Source organism: Podarcis gaigeae, assembly GCF_964106915.1.
Source record: "Podarcis gaigeae genome assembly, chromosome: 16".
Classification (NCBI taxonomy): domain Eukaryota; kingdom Metazoa; phylum Chordata; class Lepidosauria; order Squamata; family Lacertidae; genus Podarcis; species Podarcis gaigeae.
This window is the reverse complement of record NC_139693.1, coordinates 39,856,676-39,874,247: the sequence shown is the minus strand read 5'-3', so window position 1 is coordinate 39,874,247 and position 17,572 is coordinate 39,856,676. Positions and strand designations below refer to the sequence as shown.

Below are 17,572 nucleotides of genomic sequence, written 5' to 3'. Positions count from 1 at the left end.
TGAGCAGCCAGAGGCCTGGTTGAAGAGGAGTGTTTCACCTAGTGCCTAAAGAGATGTAATGAAGGTGCCAGTTGAGCCTCCTTGGGGAGAGCATTCCATAAGCAGGCGTGCCACCGCAGAAAAGGCCCGTCCTCATGTTGTCACCCTCTGGACCTCTCGTGGAGGAGGCACACGTAGAAGAGTATCAGATGTTGATCTCAGGTCTCGGTCAGTTCATATAGGAAGAGGTGGTCCTTGAGTTAGTGTGGTCCTGAGCCATTTAAGACTTTATAGGTCAAAATCAACACTTTGAGTTGGGCCCAGAAACTAACGGGCAGCCAGTGCAGTCAGACCAGCATTGGTGTAATACGCTCAAACCGTCCTATCACAGTGAGGCACACCTGGCTACCAAATTCTACACCAGCTGAAGTTTCCAAACCATCTTCAGAGGTGTTACTGTTGTTGTTACTAGCAATTAAATTTTTATTCTGGCCTTCCTACTGAAGGAACCCAGGGCAACAAGCACGAAGTTTATAGGACGGGCTTGTGGGCATTGCCGTACTGCTGTTGTTTAGCATACAGTGACTCACAGTTGTTGCCCCCCCCCCCCCGAAAAGCTTGTTTGTTGCTCCCACCATGAGACCTAGAAACATGCATGTAAAATAAATCAAGCTGGAGCATTGTGGTACTTAATTAAATTGCAGAGGCAGATGCTGTTCCAAACAGCAGCGGAGGGGTGATGTTCTGTTGTTGTTTTTAAGCATACCAGATCAAAACGGAGCAGACTGCTTTGTAATGGAATTGTTTAATGGTGGACCTGCTTCTTCTCTTGCCCTTCTTGCTGGCTGTAACTGGGTTAACCACAGAGGGCTCTCCCTCTGCTTATCCTTCTGGTTATAGGGGTAGAGGGTTTTTGATTCAGAGGGTCAGCTCCTGTTTTCCAGTTGAAAGGAGGAAGCTGCTACCCTGCCAAGCAATACCTTGGAAATTGAGTCCTATTTTTACATCAAAGCCTTTGCAGCCAAACTGGAGAAAATGGGGCTCAATTTGGCCATTGTTTGGGAACCTGGTGTTAGCTTGTCACCTCATGTAGCTGGTTAAAAAAAGGCCACTTCCACAAAGTATGTATGTACCTGTCCTGGCTAATCGTTTGAGTCTACTAGGGCACAAAGGGAGGCTTGGAGCGGGCTCAGCTTTGGTGAGAGTCACACAGCTGTGGCAACAGATAGCAAACATAGGAAAGGTAGATTTTGATCAGATGGTCTCTGGCCTGCAACTGAAAAGTCATATGCCCCAGGTTGGCCTGATGATTTTCAGAGCTCACTCAATTAAGCAAAATCACAGGGAATCTAAAGGGCTATTGCAGCACGTAACTTCGCTCGCTTGCATGGTCATCTGCCTCGAGCCACACTTATTCTTGGGTTGCACCAGCTGGTTCCTGGGTGGCATTGAAAGCAAATGGGTTGCCCTGCCTTCAGCCCAAAGAGATTTAGATTTATGTGAGGAGTGACCAGGCAAAATTTTGGTCACATGCAAATATCTGCGGCTTGTCTTCACTTTAAATATGTGCTTGTTTTATACCAGTTCAGCAGTCTTAGCTTCCCCTAAAGATTTCTGATAATGGTAGTTGGCTGAGAGTGTTGTTAGAGAATCCTAATTTTCCTCTCCTGAAAATGCTACGATTCCCACGATTCTATGAATGACAGTTTATCTAAGTTATTATATAAAAGTAATATATAGCAGTTGTTTGTTATACTGTATAATAATTATATTCATCAATTTAAAATGTGAATATATTTTGTGTTTTATAGGTTGTATGCACGATATTTTATGTGTGTGTATAATATATTAATAATTATTGTAGTAATGCGAGTTTGTGGTGTAGAGGTACACAGCAGATCCTTCAAAACCATAGTGTAGATGTACACTTCTATTGTAGCTGCTCAATGAAGTTCCTGCAAAAAGAACTTCATTCAAATAGCCTTTTGTACTCTGTTGGGTTCAGCTATCCATCAACATGTTGTGAACTGCCCTGAGATCTACGGATGAAGCGTGGTATACAAATTTAATAAATAATAAAAATAATAACACTGAAGTTGTGCTGGGAAATTTTCTTCAGGTTGTCTGTAATTCCAAAGGACTTGTGTTTTCCCCCACCTTCGTGTGAACCATCTATATAAGCAGTTTGCATGTGACAGGTACCTGTAGGTGCTCAGTTAAACTTCTGCAGCTGTTTAAAACGTGGGCCAGAGAAAATGCTGCTGGAACCTTCTCTGCATGGTTTGGAAGCATGTAAGTGCCTCTTGAGGATCATGCCATGGATAAAACTCATTGTGAACAATTACTTTGCAGACTGATGCTAGAACTGTGTGTGTGTGAGAGAGAGATGGAGAGGGAGAAGGAGAGAGAGGCACTTTAACAAAATCTTACCTTTTCTCCTCCTACGCAGAAACCAGGCAATGCGGAAGAAGTTGATCTTATACTTCAAGAGGAGAAATCATGCTCGCAAGCAGTGGGTAAGTGATGCCCCATTGGCTTCTGTGGGACTCCTTTGAAAAACAAACATATCCAGGATGGAGTTACATAGTCTATTGGCAACTCATGTATGCAGATCCTGGAGGATGCAGCTTCACCCCCACTGTGGCACTGAGATGCGTTGATCTGCAGGGGAGAAGAGTGCTTAGGAAAGAAAAGTTGATTCCTGGGGAAGGAAGCCTGATGCAGAGCAGGTCAGAGGAAGTAGATGGAGAGGGCAAGGGGAAATGGACAGGTAGAGAAAGCAGGTGGAGGGGAATTTTGCTTTTTTGAAATAACCAGACTGTATTTAAGTTAAGTGTTTAAGGAAGGGGCATAGCTAAAACTGGAAGGAGTTGGTGCTGTAAATGAGCACTGCTAGCGGGAGAATAAAGTGGGGCCATTAGGTCAACAGTCCATGACCCCCCCCCCCCATTTTCTGTTTACATTGCTAGTTTGTGGGGAGGCACCCTCCTTGGCGAGCTACCCGGAACCTTGTTCATGTTCTGGATTCAGCGCCCCCTTGAGGAACCGAAGGGAATCCAGGCCGTGCAATAATAGCCTGTGTGATAGGCAACATGATGTCTTTGGATTGGTCATCCCTGGGTTAAATTGCAGGGGCTTGCCTGGTCAGCTGAGTAGGACCCTTTGCCGCCTGTGCTTAAGGCCCCAGCTGCCACCTGTTTTGAGTTCCTTCGGCTTTCAGTTTCTCCGAACCCTTCAAGCCACCGGTGGCTCCTGGCCGCAGTAGGTATGCTCTGCCTCCACTGTTGCACTATGCCTCTGAATGCCAGTTCCTGGGAATCACAAGAGGAGAAAGCACTGTTGTACTGAGGTTCTCCTTGCAGGCTTCCGATAGGCATCTGGTTGGCCATTGTAAGAACTGGATGCTGGGCTGGATGAGCTTTTAACCTGATGCAGTAGGACTCTTCTTGTGTTCTTAAGCCTAGATCTGGGTACTGCTTCTGAAGAATCTGGCCAGGTCCTTGCAGCCTTTTACTCATAGATCCTAGCAGTACTGACTGAGTCATGCCAGTATCTTAAATGTTTTGACAAGATGCATAACTGGGGTCTGTTCCACTTTCTGCTGCTACTTCTAAAGCTCTTTGAAAGTTATTTTGAAATCATCATTCTAAAGGGATTACAGTTCAGAGCTTAACTAGTTAGCAGAGGAGATGCCGTTTGGCTGGAACACTCCTTTTGTCAGATGGATGCTTGGTGTTTCAAGGTACTGAGCTAAACAGAAGCTAAAGTGACTGAATCCTCAGCCGGATTAATTGGGAGCTCAAACTTGAATCTCTTTATATTTCTCTTCCTGGCTGAGCATCAAGCACAGCTGAAGCAGAGCAGCACTTTGTTCTTGGCTGGATCTAGACCTGTTTCAAGAAGCCACTAAGCTGTTGCTAAAATGAAAGGGTTGACTTTCATCAACCACCCCTCTTTCAAATACAGGCACTTTATCACTAGGGCTATGAAGCAGAGAAATGACCAAGTGCTGCTTGTTTCATTTTGGACAGGCCAAACTTTCCTACCTGGGCATTTTGGGGCTGTAGTGACTAATCCTGCCCTGTGCTGCTCTGCGAGTTGCTGTCAATCTGGTCTTTGTTTCTTTATGGCAGGCAGAGAACCTGTGACCCTCCCAGGTGTTACTGGACTCCCAGTTCCCATCAGCTCCTGCTAACGTGCGCAGTGGTCAGAGATGATGGGAGTTTTGAGACCGTTTTGACCTCCATGTGGTTACACAGACAGCATACAAGTTGTGCCTTTGGCAAGGTGTCCTCTGGTGAACTTCACAATGGAGTTTGCCCTGTGGGTCAGATTTTCCATAATATCCCCATGAGTGGACCCATACCTCTTCCCAGTCTGCCACCCACAGATGTTTATCCACACCTTGCATAATAGGAACTCTGGCCAAAGGAATATAAGAAGTTAAGGGGAGCCTGCTAGATCAGGCCAGTGGCCCATCTAGCCTTGTATCCTGCTCCATACAGTGAACCAGATGCCTGTGGGAAGCCCGCAAGCAAGACCTGAGTGCAGCAGTTTTCTCCTGCAGTTTCCAACAATTGGCATTCAAAGCATATTGCTGTTGGCCATGAAAAAGGAGCAGGAAAGGATGTGAGTGACAAGAAGCACCTAAGAAGAAAATGCCAATCTGCGTGCCCAGGCCATTGAGTGCTTGCCACGTGGAAAGCTGTTATATTTATTTGGCACAGACAGTAGAAATTGTGAAGGGAACAGTGGTCTCTCAGGAATGTAAGGCTTGAGCCACTCAAGGTTAAAAAGCAGCACCTCTATGGAAGCTGTGAGGGGAAGAATGGTCTCTCAGGAACATTGGCCTCAAACCATCCATGGATAAAGGTGAGGGGAATCAACCTGGAAACTTCCAGGCAGTCCTTAAGGATGGGCCTGTGCAGTGAAGACTGCAGTACAGTGGCTCAAGCTTGACAGGAAATGGCTGTGGCCTTCTCGTCAGAAGGATTTCGCATGCTTTTCTTCACCGTTAGAGAGCTTCGGCCATGCTTTTACGGTACACAATAGACCAGAGTAATTCCAGGAGGCCTAAGAGGATTACTGCAGGGACTCTCTGAACGTTCTTGGTTCCTCCTTCCCCCCCTTCAGTCTTTTTGGGGCAGCAGTGGGGGGGGGGCATGGAAGCCTGCCAGTTCATGCGGTTTTTAATGTGTGCCTTCCTCTTGGGTTCTGGACAGTTGGCTCAGCCCCCCCCCAATGCCTCTTGCCAACTGCGTCATACTCCTGTTCACGTTTGAGTGTGTGTAAAGGGGGGGGGGGGTAAAAGTTCCTGCTCTCATTCTATCTACTTAAGGAACTGTATTGGACAGCATTTTTGCAGACCTGTTGTCAAGAAACGACAAGCATTTCTATGTACTTCATTATTTATATGTTGTTCCTAGGACTTGCCGATCATAAGGTCGGCAGTTCGAATCCCCGCGACGGGGTGAGCTCCCGTTGCTCGATCCCTGCTCCTGCCCACCTAGCAGTTCGAAAGCACGTCAAAGTGCAAGTAGATAAATAGGTACCGCTCCAGCGGGAAGGTAAACGGCGTTTCCGTGTGCTGCTCTGGTTCTCCAGAAGCGGCTTAGTCGTGCTGGCCACATGACCCGGAAGCTGTACGCCAGTTCCCTCGGCCAATAAAGTGAGATGAGTGCCGCAACCCCAGAGTCGGTCACGACTGGACCTAACGGTCAGGGGTCCCTTTACCTTTACCTTTTACCTGTTTTGTTTAATTGTGTGTGTGTTTTCTTAAAACCACAGTGCTTTTCAAAACTACCAGGAACTTTTGCCACACTCATTTGTCTGCTGTGGAGACCCTTGGTGTCTTTTCCAGGACCCCGCAGAGCGGTTTGGGAAATGTCCCAGGGTGAACACCCAGTTGTCACAATAATCTCGTTACAACTCAGGAACCTAGTTGCAACCTTTCCTCATAGGGAATTTGCTTCAAGCCCTTGATTATTTTCTGTCCCTTTTCCAGCCATACCATTTTTTTAGTTTGACCACCATGATTTCTACTCTTCAGTGGAGGGCCTCCTGCAGCTCAGGAAGTCCTCCTTATATCAGGAAGTCTGTTCCTCACAAAATAGGAACCAGATCCTTAATGCTGCGGCACCTGCTTGTTGGCATCTAAGCATTAGACACCTCTGTTGTCTTTTCAGCACCTCCTGAAGACCTTTGGCTTCTGAAAAACCTCTTTCCTAGTTTCCATATGTACTGGAATTACTTTTGTATGTTTTAAGTGTTTTGTCATTTGTGTATTTGCTGCCTCATGCTCTTTTGGGAGGAAGGGCGGCATATAATTTATTATTATAATTGATCTTCTCCTTAAGGACCCCCTTGATAAGCTCTCAGGGATTTCCCGAAAGTCTGGGCTCAAAACCCATTTATATCCTCATTCATGCTTTTGTGGCAGCAGCTTTTAATCAGTTGGTTCAACTGAATAAAATCTCAAGCTCAAAGAGCAGGATTTGGGGCTCCCCCATCCTATCTGCCTAATGTACCTTCACCTGCCTAATGTACAATCATCTTTGTCTCAGGTGATTACCACCCTCGCCACATCCTGTTCCTCAGTGACTAGATGTTCCTAGACTGCACATTTCGTTAGCAACTTCCCCTCCTTCCAGAAGCATTTATCACCAGAACTTAAATGATAAAGATTTGTTTCATATACTGAGCACATGAGGAGATTGTTGTATGGCGTATCTTCCCTGCCATGTTCTTCAGTTTTGTGACTTTGCACTGAGAATCATTGTTAATTTTCCTCTGAGACCTTGCTGCTGAGGTGTGAGAAGGTATTTGAAATGGACTTCCAAGGGACCATTTTTGATCTCTCTCTCTCTCTCTCTCTCTCTCTCTCTCTCCCTCTCTCCCTCTCTCCCTCTCTCCCTCTCTCCCTCTCTCCCTCTCTCCCTCTCTCCCTCTCTCCCCACAAAACCTACCGTTTCAGGAACAGAAATTTTGCCAGCGCTATGACCAGCTTATGGAAGCCTGGGAAAAGAAAGTGGAGCGCATAGAAAACAACCCCCGGCGCCGAGCAAAGGAAAGTAAAGTACGTGAATATTATGAGAAGCAGTTTCCAGAGATCAGGAAACAGAGGGAACTCCAAGAGCGCATGCAGAGGTTAGTGGAGACGTGTTCAAGTGTGTGTTGGCAGGAGCGCATTAAGACTCCTTTGGCACTGAAGATGACATCTCAGTTTCTGGTGGAGAGGAATGTCTTGTGGTAAAAAGGGGCTTTTTCTCTAGCTCCTTGTGTGGAAAATGCTGGCCTCCAGGCAGCAGCCTCGCTAAAATGGTTTGGGGAAGAAGTCCATGAGCAGAAATTTGCATAGAATTACAATATGCTATTAAGCACATAGATGTGAATTCAGAATGGAAATGTCAAAGAAGTCAAGCCAACTAATTTCTAGTCCAAATCACCTGAGATAATTTTTTTAGCTAATTTGCAACATGTCCCAGATGAACCCAAATCTGATTTTTTCCCAGTTTGTTTACTCCCAGTTACTTTCCTTTTAAAACAACAACAAATAAATTGTTGCGCCCCCAATAAATTTTATTAAAGTTTGAAAAGGGATACACAAAAGTTAGTATCAAATACACAATAAATTTCTCAGTCGACCCTGCACCAAACCATTCGGGTTCCCCTTCAGTTATCACCACCACCTTGCTCCCAAATCCTCTCTAGATAAAACAAATATATTAATTTCCTCTAATTAAAACCAGAGGGGGAAATATTATTGTATGGAAATAAGAATTGCACTGCTGGATCAGGCCAAAGGCCCAGATGGTTAAGCATCCTGTTCTCGCTAGAGCCAGCCAGATGCCCTCCCAGCTCCCACTAGTCCAGCCACTAGTACTCAGAGGCATAGTCTCTCTTTTGGAGGTCATGTGCACCCATCATAACTTGTGGCTCTTGATAGGTGTATTTCTGTGAATTTGTCTGATCTCCTATCTGAAGCTGCCTAAGTTAGTGGGCATCTCTGCATCTTGTGGCAGTGAATTCTGTTGCCAAGGGTGATGTAGTCCTCAAGCACCTTGGCTGGGAAAGGTCTGATCCAGTTCCTGAAAGCTCAGGAATTTGGCTATCACTGGTTTAGCACTGAGACTGTACAATGGTCTCAGTCCTCCAAACCCACACAGATGAGCCAATGTAGTTCAGACTGGCTTTCCAAGCACACCGCCTCCTTCACCCACTCAGTGGCTCCAGTTGCAATAGCTGGATCTGGATACATACTGTGGCATGTGCAAGACTGGTGGCCACAGCACAGGTGTCAGCTTGTGGCAGTGATTGTGCCATCACCTCTATATTGAAAAAGTCTCCGAAGCCAGTCCTCAATGCTTGTTTTATCTGCATGGCAGCTCTCTGATTCTTTGACTGAGCTATCAGTAAAGTTTGCTCTTCTCTTGTTGTGCCCCGTGCCACACACACACACACACACACACAAGTTCCACCTTTCCCAGCTTTGACCTCTCCACTCTTTGCGTGGCACTTGTTTCATCGCACACAAGCAGATACAGTAATTGTTAAGAAGATACATTGCCAAGTGCAAAATGGAGCATAAATCTTTCAGCGCTTTCTTTGCCGTTTCCCAGCAGGGTAGGACAGAGGGGCAGTGGCCTCTCCATGTCTGCGGCACGCAGCGAACACGAGGTGTCAGAAATTATTGATGGGCTCTCGGAACAAGAGGTGAGGCTGGGTCACCGTTTTCTTCTTCTTCCTTTTGCGTTCTCTCCTTCTCTTCTCTTTCCTTTCCTCTAGGGAAACCAGTGCAGCCACAACAGACCTTGGCGTTGGAACTTACTGTTGACGCTGCTGCCAAATTGCATTAGCTTCAGCCCAAGCTGTGTTTAGCAAACACTGTCTTGTGTTGGGGAATGTGATGCCTTGATGGATTTGACAGGACCCTAAACGGGGACTTAGGGAGTCTCTCTCTCTCTCTCTCTCTCTCTCTCTCTCTCCCTCCCTCCCTCCCTCCCTCCCTCCTGGGTCTGTTAGCTCCTGTGGTGTCTGCCAGTTGATGCTACCTATCACTGCTGATGAGATTCAGTGACGCCATTCTAAAAGGGGGCTCCTGAATTGTTTCTTTGTCAGGTGCCCCTTCCTCTGAGATTCTGATGCTCCCTTGAACTCTGCTGGGCATCAGCAAGATAAAAATGTCAGAGTGTTAGTAGGTTGTGCCTTCCCTAGGTATTGTCATCAGAACATAAAAAGGCACTAGCAGATTGGAGCAAAGATCTATCTAGCCCCAGTATCCTGAACACATAGAGGGTTCCAGAGAACCGTCATAACGGATATCCATTGGCAGTCCTGTCTTCCCTAAGTGTGCCTAAGTGATAAATCCTATATATTGTATGTGCATTCTTAGGGAGAATTGTTTCATGCTGAAACAGCTGAGGCTCTACAGCAGCCTTCTCCAGCATGGTGCCCTCTAGATGGTGTTGGACTACAATGCTCACCAGCCAGCACAGTCACTTACGACATTGGGAGGGCATAAGGCTGGCCACCCCAGCTCTAGAGCAACAAACAATTGCCGGCCTAGGCACACAGTTCCCAATTAGGGGTCTGCAACAGGCACTCTATCCCTTTCCTCCCCCCCAACTATTTTTTTGTCATTTTTGCATGGGGATATCACAAATTTTGTGGTCTGTTTTTTCGTATACCAAAAACCCTTTGCCTATTAGGGGCTACCCCACTTTTTGTTCAAAAATTGCTTTGCAGAGGTAACTACCATAAAGTTATCAAAATGTTCAGAAGTAGGGGTCCTTAGCCTGCCTTTTGAAAAATAGGGGGTCCTCAGCAATTAGTTAATTGGGAACCACTGCTCTAGCCCCTCCCCATCTGACCAATATAGTCCTCAGTTTCCCAGACACCATCCCTAGTTAGAGAGTCAGTAGTGTAGTGTTTAGAATTATGTCCAAGGAGACCCAGGTCCCAAGGCCAGGTGACCTAAAAGCTGAAGATGACTGCTCTAGAGCGACAATCCAGACAGCATCTTTCAGTTAATGCTGAAGCTTTTCCTTTTTGGAGAGAGAAGATGCAGTGGGTCTCTCTTGGTCGCAGCAGCAGCAGCTTTCCTCAACACTGACTGTAGTGCATCACTTCCTGGCTTCTCCCTGATAACTTCCTTTCTTTCGTGCAGCACCTACACCAGTCTTCACCAACCTAGTGCCTACCAGGTGTTTTGTAATCCTGTGCTGATTGAGGCTGATGAGAGTTGTAGTCCGAAGCACCTGGAGGGCACCAAGTTGGCGAAGGTTGGTCTTTCATGTCTTCATTCTTGGGTCAGTTTTCCTTTGGTGCTCTCAGTGAGACCTGTTTTCCTCTGCTTTCCCTGCCCAGAATCTGGAGAAACAGATGCGCCAGCTTGCTGTCATCCCTCCCATGCTGTACGATGCTGAGCAGCAACGCATCAAGTTCATTAACATGAATGGCCTCATGGACGACCCCATGAAGGTGTACAAAGATCGGCAGGTGATGAACATGTGGAGCGAGCAGGAGAAAGAAACCTTCCGAGAAAAGTGAGTTGTGCTGAGGAGGGGCCCGTTCGTAGTCACATCTATTCATCTATTCTTTCTCTGGGCGGGGGGGGGGAGCCCGTTTCACGCCACCACCGCCAGCCCTTTGGTGGATGAGTCAGGCGGCAAACGAGAAGGCGGCTGGGGCTGGGGAGTGTGGGGAGGAGGACTACTTGCCCCCCTCGCAGTGTGCATAGGAATTCGTGGTTTTTTGTTTTTAAATATAGTCCAGCCCTCCACAAGTTCTGAGGGACAGTGCACTGGCCCCCTGCAGAAAAAGTTTGCTGACCCCTGACTTCCGCAGAGAAGGTCCTTTGCTGGGCAAACCCTGAACTTCTGCAGGTAGTGGAGCTACCGAAAGGGCCCCCTCTGCTGAAAGGATGAGCAGAAGGCACGGTGCAAAAACCCTGTAATAAATAAAACAGTCCAATGGCCATAAAACCCCTTACAAAAGGTCTCAACAGTTCTCAAGAGTTCCAGTCATTTTTGGGCACAAATATTGCACTGAATGCTAATGTTTTCCATATTTTTATATTACAAAATTTTATTACAAACTTTAAGTAGCCCATCTGCCCCCAACAAATTTGTTGATGCTTCTTTTCCCTCTTCCAAGACACCACTGCTAACAGGCTGGAATGCTCCAGAAACAAAAAGAGGTGTCTGCGTTTGTTTGTGTCCGTGTGCGTGTGTGGCTGTGCAGACTTGGGCCCTGCTCACTGCTGACACATGGTCCTCAGAGGATTAACCGACAGCAAATGTGGCTCTTGAACACAACAAATTAGCCACCCCTGATATGGACTTACATGAAAACTATAGTATCAGGATAAAATGAATACATTGATTTTACATCAGTTATATGTCTTAATTGCCAAATACAGTAAACTAGTATACACCACTTAATATCTTAATTTCAGTCCAGCTATATTTAGTACTATACCTGTTTATAGTCTGATGTGGAAAGACAATTTCTTAGTCACCAAAGTTATTCCATCTTCATCTAGAATGGCTGAGATCCTGCCACACACCAGCATGACCTAGACACTGAAACTAGGCCAGGACTATGTAGATTAGAGCAGGGCTTATTTCTCATTGTCTGGAGTCACCAGGTGCCTCAGCAGCAGCCTGACTCAGACTGTCAAGTCCCAAGGCCCAGAGGAACTGGCTGTCAGCCCAGCAGGTGAAAACTGGGACCAGAGCAGGCAAAGCCAGGTTCCAAGGAAGGCAGATGAGTAGATGAGGACCAGAAGGAGGCCATAGTCCATGCTGGGCAGAAGATCAAGTTCTGAAGCACAGAAGGGTGGGTTCAAGACCAGTGCACGTGAAGACGGTGCTCTGAGGGAGCAATTAGGAGACAAGATACTGTGGGGCAGCATGAGCATTGGGAGTTGCCTGGCACTGGAGCGCACTGACTCTCAGTGGCTCCCTGGAGTCTCGGGCAGGGAACATTCCCAACCTTACCTGGAGATTCTGGGAATGAACCTGGGACGCTCTGCATGCAATACAGATGCTCTTCCACCGAATGGTGGTCCCTCCCCTTCACTATACCAATGTGTTCAAGTCACAAGACTATCCCTGCGACTGGATCAGACCAGAGGGCCGTCTAGTCCATCATCCTCTTCTCACAGTGGCCAAGCAGAGACCTCTGGGAAGCCCTGTTGTGCTTGAAATGAGGCGTTAGCTCTGAGGCCTGGGCTATACGGGGCTCTTGGGCGCTGGGATTGGTCTTTGGGATCAGCTGACGGAGCCTGTGGCCTAGTATGCCAGGCTTATAGGCCCACGAGATGCTGTCTGGAATCCTGGTGGCCAGACGTCCTGGTTCAGGACTTGCTGCCCACATTCCCAGAGCCTAACACCAGTGTTAGGGAGTACAGCACCAATCCCTTGAGGAAGGGTGGGATAAAAATGAAAATTATAAAATAAAACAAATACCATCAGGAGTGGGCAGCAGATCCAGACATTATCTTCTCCACCCTTCAGGCCAAGCTTGACGGGTGGGTGGGGCTACCGCCTGCCTGTCAATCACTCGATGTGTGTATCAGTGACCCGTTTCTGCCCTTGAGGTTTCAGATCAAACCACATGAGCAAGGCTAAAAGAGCTTTGCAAGCACTGACTCAGCTGATTGGCAGTGCCTGCAAACTCCATTCTGGCACAGCTGTGCCTTTACCTGCCGCGCACCAACAACACACCAGCACATCAGCCCACACATCATCATCAAAAACAACAACCATTTTTTTTTTTTACTATACAGGCAGAGACCTGATAAACCTATATATGACATCTGGTGTTAGTCAGGTGAATGTGGCTTGGCTGCAGAGGCCTTCCGGGTCAAATGGGAAGGTGTGGGGGGTCTGATTAGACCCACTGACCAATAGTTCACCACTGCTGAGCAAGGGCCTATGATCAGCACATGGACCAGCAGGAAACAGAAACGTTTTTGCTTTGTTTCTTTGAACAAAATCAATCAGGATTTTCAAGTGAAACACCCTTTATAATTGCCTCTTAATTTCCGTTTTCTAGGTTCATGCAGCATCCAAAGAATTTTGGCCTCATCGCTTCCTTTTTGGACCGGAAAGTAAGTCTTCCTCCCCCATTTCCTATGTTTCCTTTTTAAGCAAAGTTTTTTCTTGCCCAAATTGTTCAATCTAGATTTCATCTTGGCTGTGAGTCCTGGAAGATCTGCTCTCCCCCCACAGGGATTTTTTCACCTGATGTGGCAGGATGGGGCCCAGACTGACTCCAGCTACAAAAGCTGAGGCTGCTGAGCAGACTATTGGGCCTGGGGTATTGCTTTGGGGGGAGGTAGTTCTCACTGTTGTTGTTGTTGATGATGATGGTGGTGGTGGTGGTGGTGGTGGTGTGTGTGTGTGTTATATCTTTCTTTATGAGATTTGTGTGAAGATTTGGGGTTTTGGTTGTATATTTTTGGTTGCTTTATTTAATGTTTACAACTACATTTATTATGTTGTATTTACAAATTTTTTTCATGTAATCCTCCTCAAGCGTGAACTATGGAAACACAGCATATAAATAAAATTAAGTGTGTGTGTATGTACAACACAGACCAGTTTTGCATTCACTTCAGAGGATCCAAAAGCATGATTTAGATTTGAGGTGGACCTCCCCAGAATAGCAACTTAGCATGACAGCATTTTGAATCAAGCAGGGAGGGGCACAATCCTGTCACACAGGAAAGAGGCAAAGAAAGGCAAAGGGCTGGTAAAGCTGCTTGAGGCGGGAAAGATCTCTCCGTTTCTTATTTTTCCAATATTAAATTCAGTTTGGAGTATTTGTGATGTATTTATTTTTTTAAGCCTACATAAAATTCAAATGTGGCTTTATACTTGTTTATCCTATTACAGTGGTACCTCGGGTTACAGACGCTTCAGGTTACATACGCTTCAGGTTACAGACTCCACTAACCCAGAAATAGTGTTTCAGGTTAAGAACTTTGCTTCAGGATGAGAAGAGAAATCGTGCTCCGGCGGCGCAGCAGCAGCAGGAGGCCCCATTAGCTAAAGTGGTGCTTCAGGTTAAGAACAGACCTCTGGGATGAATTAAGTACTTAACCCGAGGTGCCACTGTATATGCATTTTTGTATGAAAATTTTCAGACTACACATTTTAGCAAAGCAATTTTCCTAATGTAATGCACATTATTTTCACTAATCTATGTGTTTTTGGGTGCACATACCCCTCTTTCTGTACTCTTTTTTGGGAGGTGGGGGTTACAACTGCATTGCCAAATATGGAGAAGTGTGAGTTTTGATGGCTGGCTGCATTTCAGAAGAGCAACTTACATAGACTTGCATTAAGATCCTAACCAAACAAATTGTCCTCCCATCCCTATGTGCCCCATGATGGTTTCAAGGGAGAGGCAGTGGTTCTCGATTCCAAAACTGAGATTCGTCCACTCTTGTTCCAAGCCTCCTATGGCTTGTGCTTTTGTCCACTGCAGTCATGAGCTGAAGCGGGAGAGGGGTGCTGCACCAGTGGAGGAACTACAAGACATGCACTGTGCAGTCATATCGTATGCAGTGACTTGGCCTTATCCAAAGCCCCTCTCCCCCCCCCCCCCCAATAACTTCACATGGCTGCATTTTAAGAAGCCTTGCTTTGGGCAGCTCCGGGTCTTGAGCTAATCTGCTAGCAAGCTGGATGGGGAAACCTTTTTGCTCTTGAAATATAACTTGTCAAGTCTCAAAACACCGCTGAGGAGCTGATTTCCTGCCCTTTCCTCAGCACGCTGGGATTGGAATGCAGTTGACAGCTCCCGAAAGCGGGAAACTGAATGCATCAGCCTGAAAGTGAAGTGTGTTCCACCTTGCAAGCTTAATGGGTGGAAATAATGGCTGCTGACAGTTGTATGGCAGGTTATATGTAGTGTTCCACTGAAGCTAAAGGATGATAGACTTCTCCTACTCCTCCCCCTCCTTTCCCCCTTTTGCTTTTAGTTGCTCCAGTCATCTGGGGTCAGTCCTTCCATCTTTTCCTGTGCAGTCTTCCATAATGCTGGAAATAAAACTCTGCCAGAATGCAGAGATGCAATTCACTTAAGGGCATGTATCAGTTCTCTAACACTTTATATTGTGATTTCTCAATGCAGAGTTTCTTCCTCCCCTTTAATTCTCTACCTTTGGCTCCACCTGAGGCCCCAACTGGGAGGGGGCGGGAGAGAGAGAGAGTAGGGAAAGATTCTCAATAAAGGAAACTGGCTAACCAGATGTCTTTTGCCTCTGCACATATCAGCTGAGACAGACAGACAGACAGAGGAAGTTGCAACAGAAAGTAGCTGTTGCTCAGAGGAGGATGGGTGGTGTTGTGTGGGATGGCCCACAATCTGTATTGGTTACAGAGGGTAGTGGGTGTCACAGAGGTTTCACAGGCCATAGGATAGGATGGCTGGGACTTCCCTGACACTCATCTATCTTGCAGATAGTCAAAGCAGACTGTGAAGCAAAGCAAAGCAAAGCAAAGCAAAGCAAAGCAAAGCAAAGCAAAGCAAAGGGGTTTTGTAATTGCCGAAAAAGCTCTATTATAGAATCAAATAATTGTAGAGTTGGAAGGTATCCTGAGGGTCATCTCGTCCAACCCCTACAATACAGGAATCTCAACCCGCCGTTAGCTCAGAACTGGAAATTAGAAGCTTGACCCTTGCAAGAGGAGTTGCTGGAGAATGTTTGGCCCGTAGTTGAAACAAGGATGTTAGCATTTACGATCAAGGAGTTGAGATGGGGACTTGTTGGCATTTGCTGCATAACGGAACCGTGTCACAATACTATAATGCCAATTGAAATGTGAGGTCATACGTTTCTCAGCATGGTGATATTATATCCTTGTTTATCTGTGCGTAATTGGAAATGAGAGTAAAACGAAAAAGGGTTTGAAAGCACAGATCTGGTGCTAGTGTAATCAGTTGTCAGGAACATTCCCGGTTCAGATCTCAACCTCTTCCATGAACTCATGGGATAGCCTTCAGAAAGCTGCTTATCTCCATCTCAGCCCTCCAACTTCACCGTGGAAACAATGATACTGACCTACCCTGCTAGGTTGTTGTGTAAGGGATTAATGAGATAACATATGCTAAGTGCAAACAACAGATTACAAAATCAGTTAACGAAAAACAATAAAAGCATTTTTACAATGGGTCACACTTCTAGGAAAGCCTTCTTAAACAATAATATCTTCCACAAATGCCAAAACGTCAGAATGATTACCTAATTTTATCTGGTAACTGATTTCAGAGGGCTGCAGATGCAACACTTATTTTATCTTATTTTATTTTATGATGCCCCACTTTGTTGATTGTGAAGTGGTTTGTAAATGTACAAATGAAGAATAAATATTTTGTTCTGTGGTCTAACTTGCTGCTGCTGCTGCTTATGCATTTCATTGCTCAATGTGCACACAACTAGTCCTCCAGTTATCCACCTTAACTCCTCTCCCCATCCTGTGTTATTGTAGACGGTGGCCGACTGCGTCCTCTACTATTACCTGACCAAGAAGAATGAGAACTATAAGAACCTCGTGAGAAGGAACTACCGGAGGCGTGGAAAGAACCAGGTGAGAAAGGCAGAGGTGGTCCTGTGGAGCATATGTGATGGAGGTTTTGTTAATTTGTCGTGCATTGACCATGTGAAAGTGAGCATGGGAAGGGGTCTTGCACTGAGACACACTCTTGGTCCATCTAGCTCAGTACTGACCACACTGACTGACAGTGGCTCCTCAGCTTTTCAGACAAGGGAACATTCCTAGTCTTTCTTGGAGATGCCAGAGACTGAATCTGGAACCTTCTGCTTGCAGACCCCATGGCTTTGCTCTGAATAATAATAATTGTCACTAAGAATTGCAGATGTGGCTGAATCTGACCGGATCAAGCCAGAGGCCTACCTAGTCCAGCATTCTGTTCTTACAGTGGCCAAGCATATGCCTTTGGATATCTCAGAAGCAGAATCTGAGCACAATAGCACTCTCCCCACCTTGGAATGAAAGCAACTGATACTTTGAGGCATATTTATTATTACTATTTATTTATTAAATTTCCTCCCAACAATGGAGGTAGAATTTAGCTAGTATGAATGGGACTGTTTGTTGCTTACAATTCCATAATTGTCTTTGTGGGGCAGAAATCTGTACAGGGCACAGGCTGAGTAAATAAAAACAAATTAGTATTATTACTAAGTTTGAGTCACCTTATGCTGAAGTCCCTGAAGACTTAACAGTAAAATTAATACATCTAGTATGTGCTGCATGGAATATACAATAAATAGAGCAAAGCAACTGTGAAAGACAAACAGTGAAATCTCCACCTCAAGTGCAAACATGATTTCCATCAAATTGAACAATCCAAATGTGACTGACACATGAAGCCTGGGTTATTAAAAGGCCTGGGAGAAAGGTTAGGTGACACCAAAAAGATGTGGAAGTGGGCACCAGGTGGGCACATGGGCACACTCTCTTGGGGAGAGCATTTCACAAGTGGTGAGCCACCACCCAAAAGGCCCTCTCCTGCTGCTGCCTCCACCCCCCGATCTTCAGCAGGCATGGGCCCTTGC

General features: G+C 46.1%; 1 protein-coding gene across 49 annotated transcripts in view; it reads left to right on the top strand.

Moving 5' to 3' along the window:
* Positions 1-17,572, top strand: part of NCOR2 (nuclear receptor corepressor 2) — a 354,299-nt gene that overhangs the window by 179,767 nt on the left and 156,960 nt on the right. For 22 of the 49 annotated variants that reach the window (XM_083716714.1, XM_083716737.1, XM_083716736.1 and 19 more), the window contains exons 9-14: positions 2,429-2,495; positions 6,953-7,125; positions 8,598-8,691; positions 10,345-10,523; positions 13,039-13,093; positions 16,482-16,598. In XM_083716714.1, the coding sequence (XP_083572840.1) occupies positions 2,429-2,495; positions 6,953-7,125; positions 8,598-8,691; positions 10,345-10,523; positions 13,039-13,093; positions 16,482-16,598 (685 nt within the window). The remainder of the gene's footprint in view (positions 1-2,428; positions 2,496-6,952; positions 7,126-8,597; positions 8,692-10,344; positions 10,524-13,038; positions 13,094-16,481; positions 16,599-17,572) is intronic. The other 27 variants (XM_083716713.1, XM_083716739.1, XM_083716724.1 and 24 more) reach the window with 4 other exon arrangements.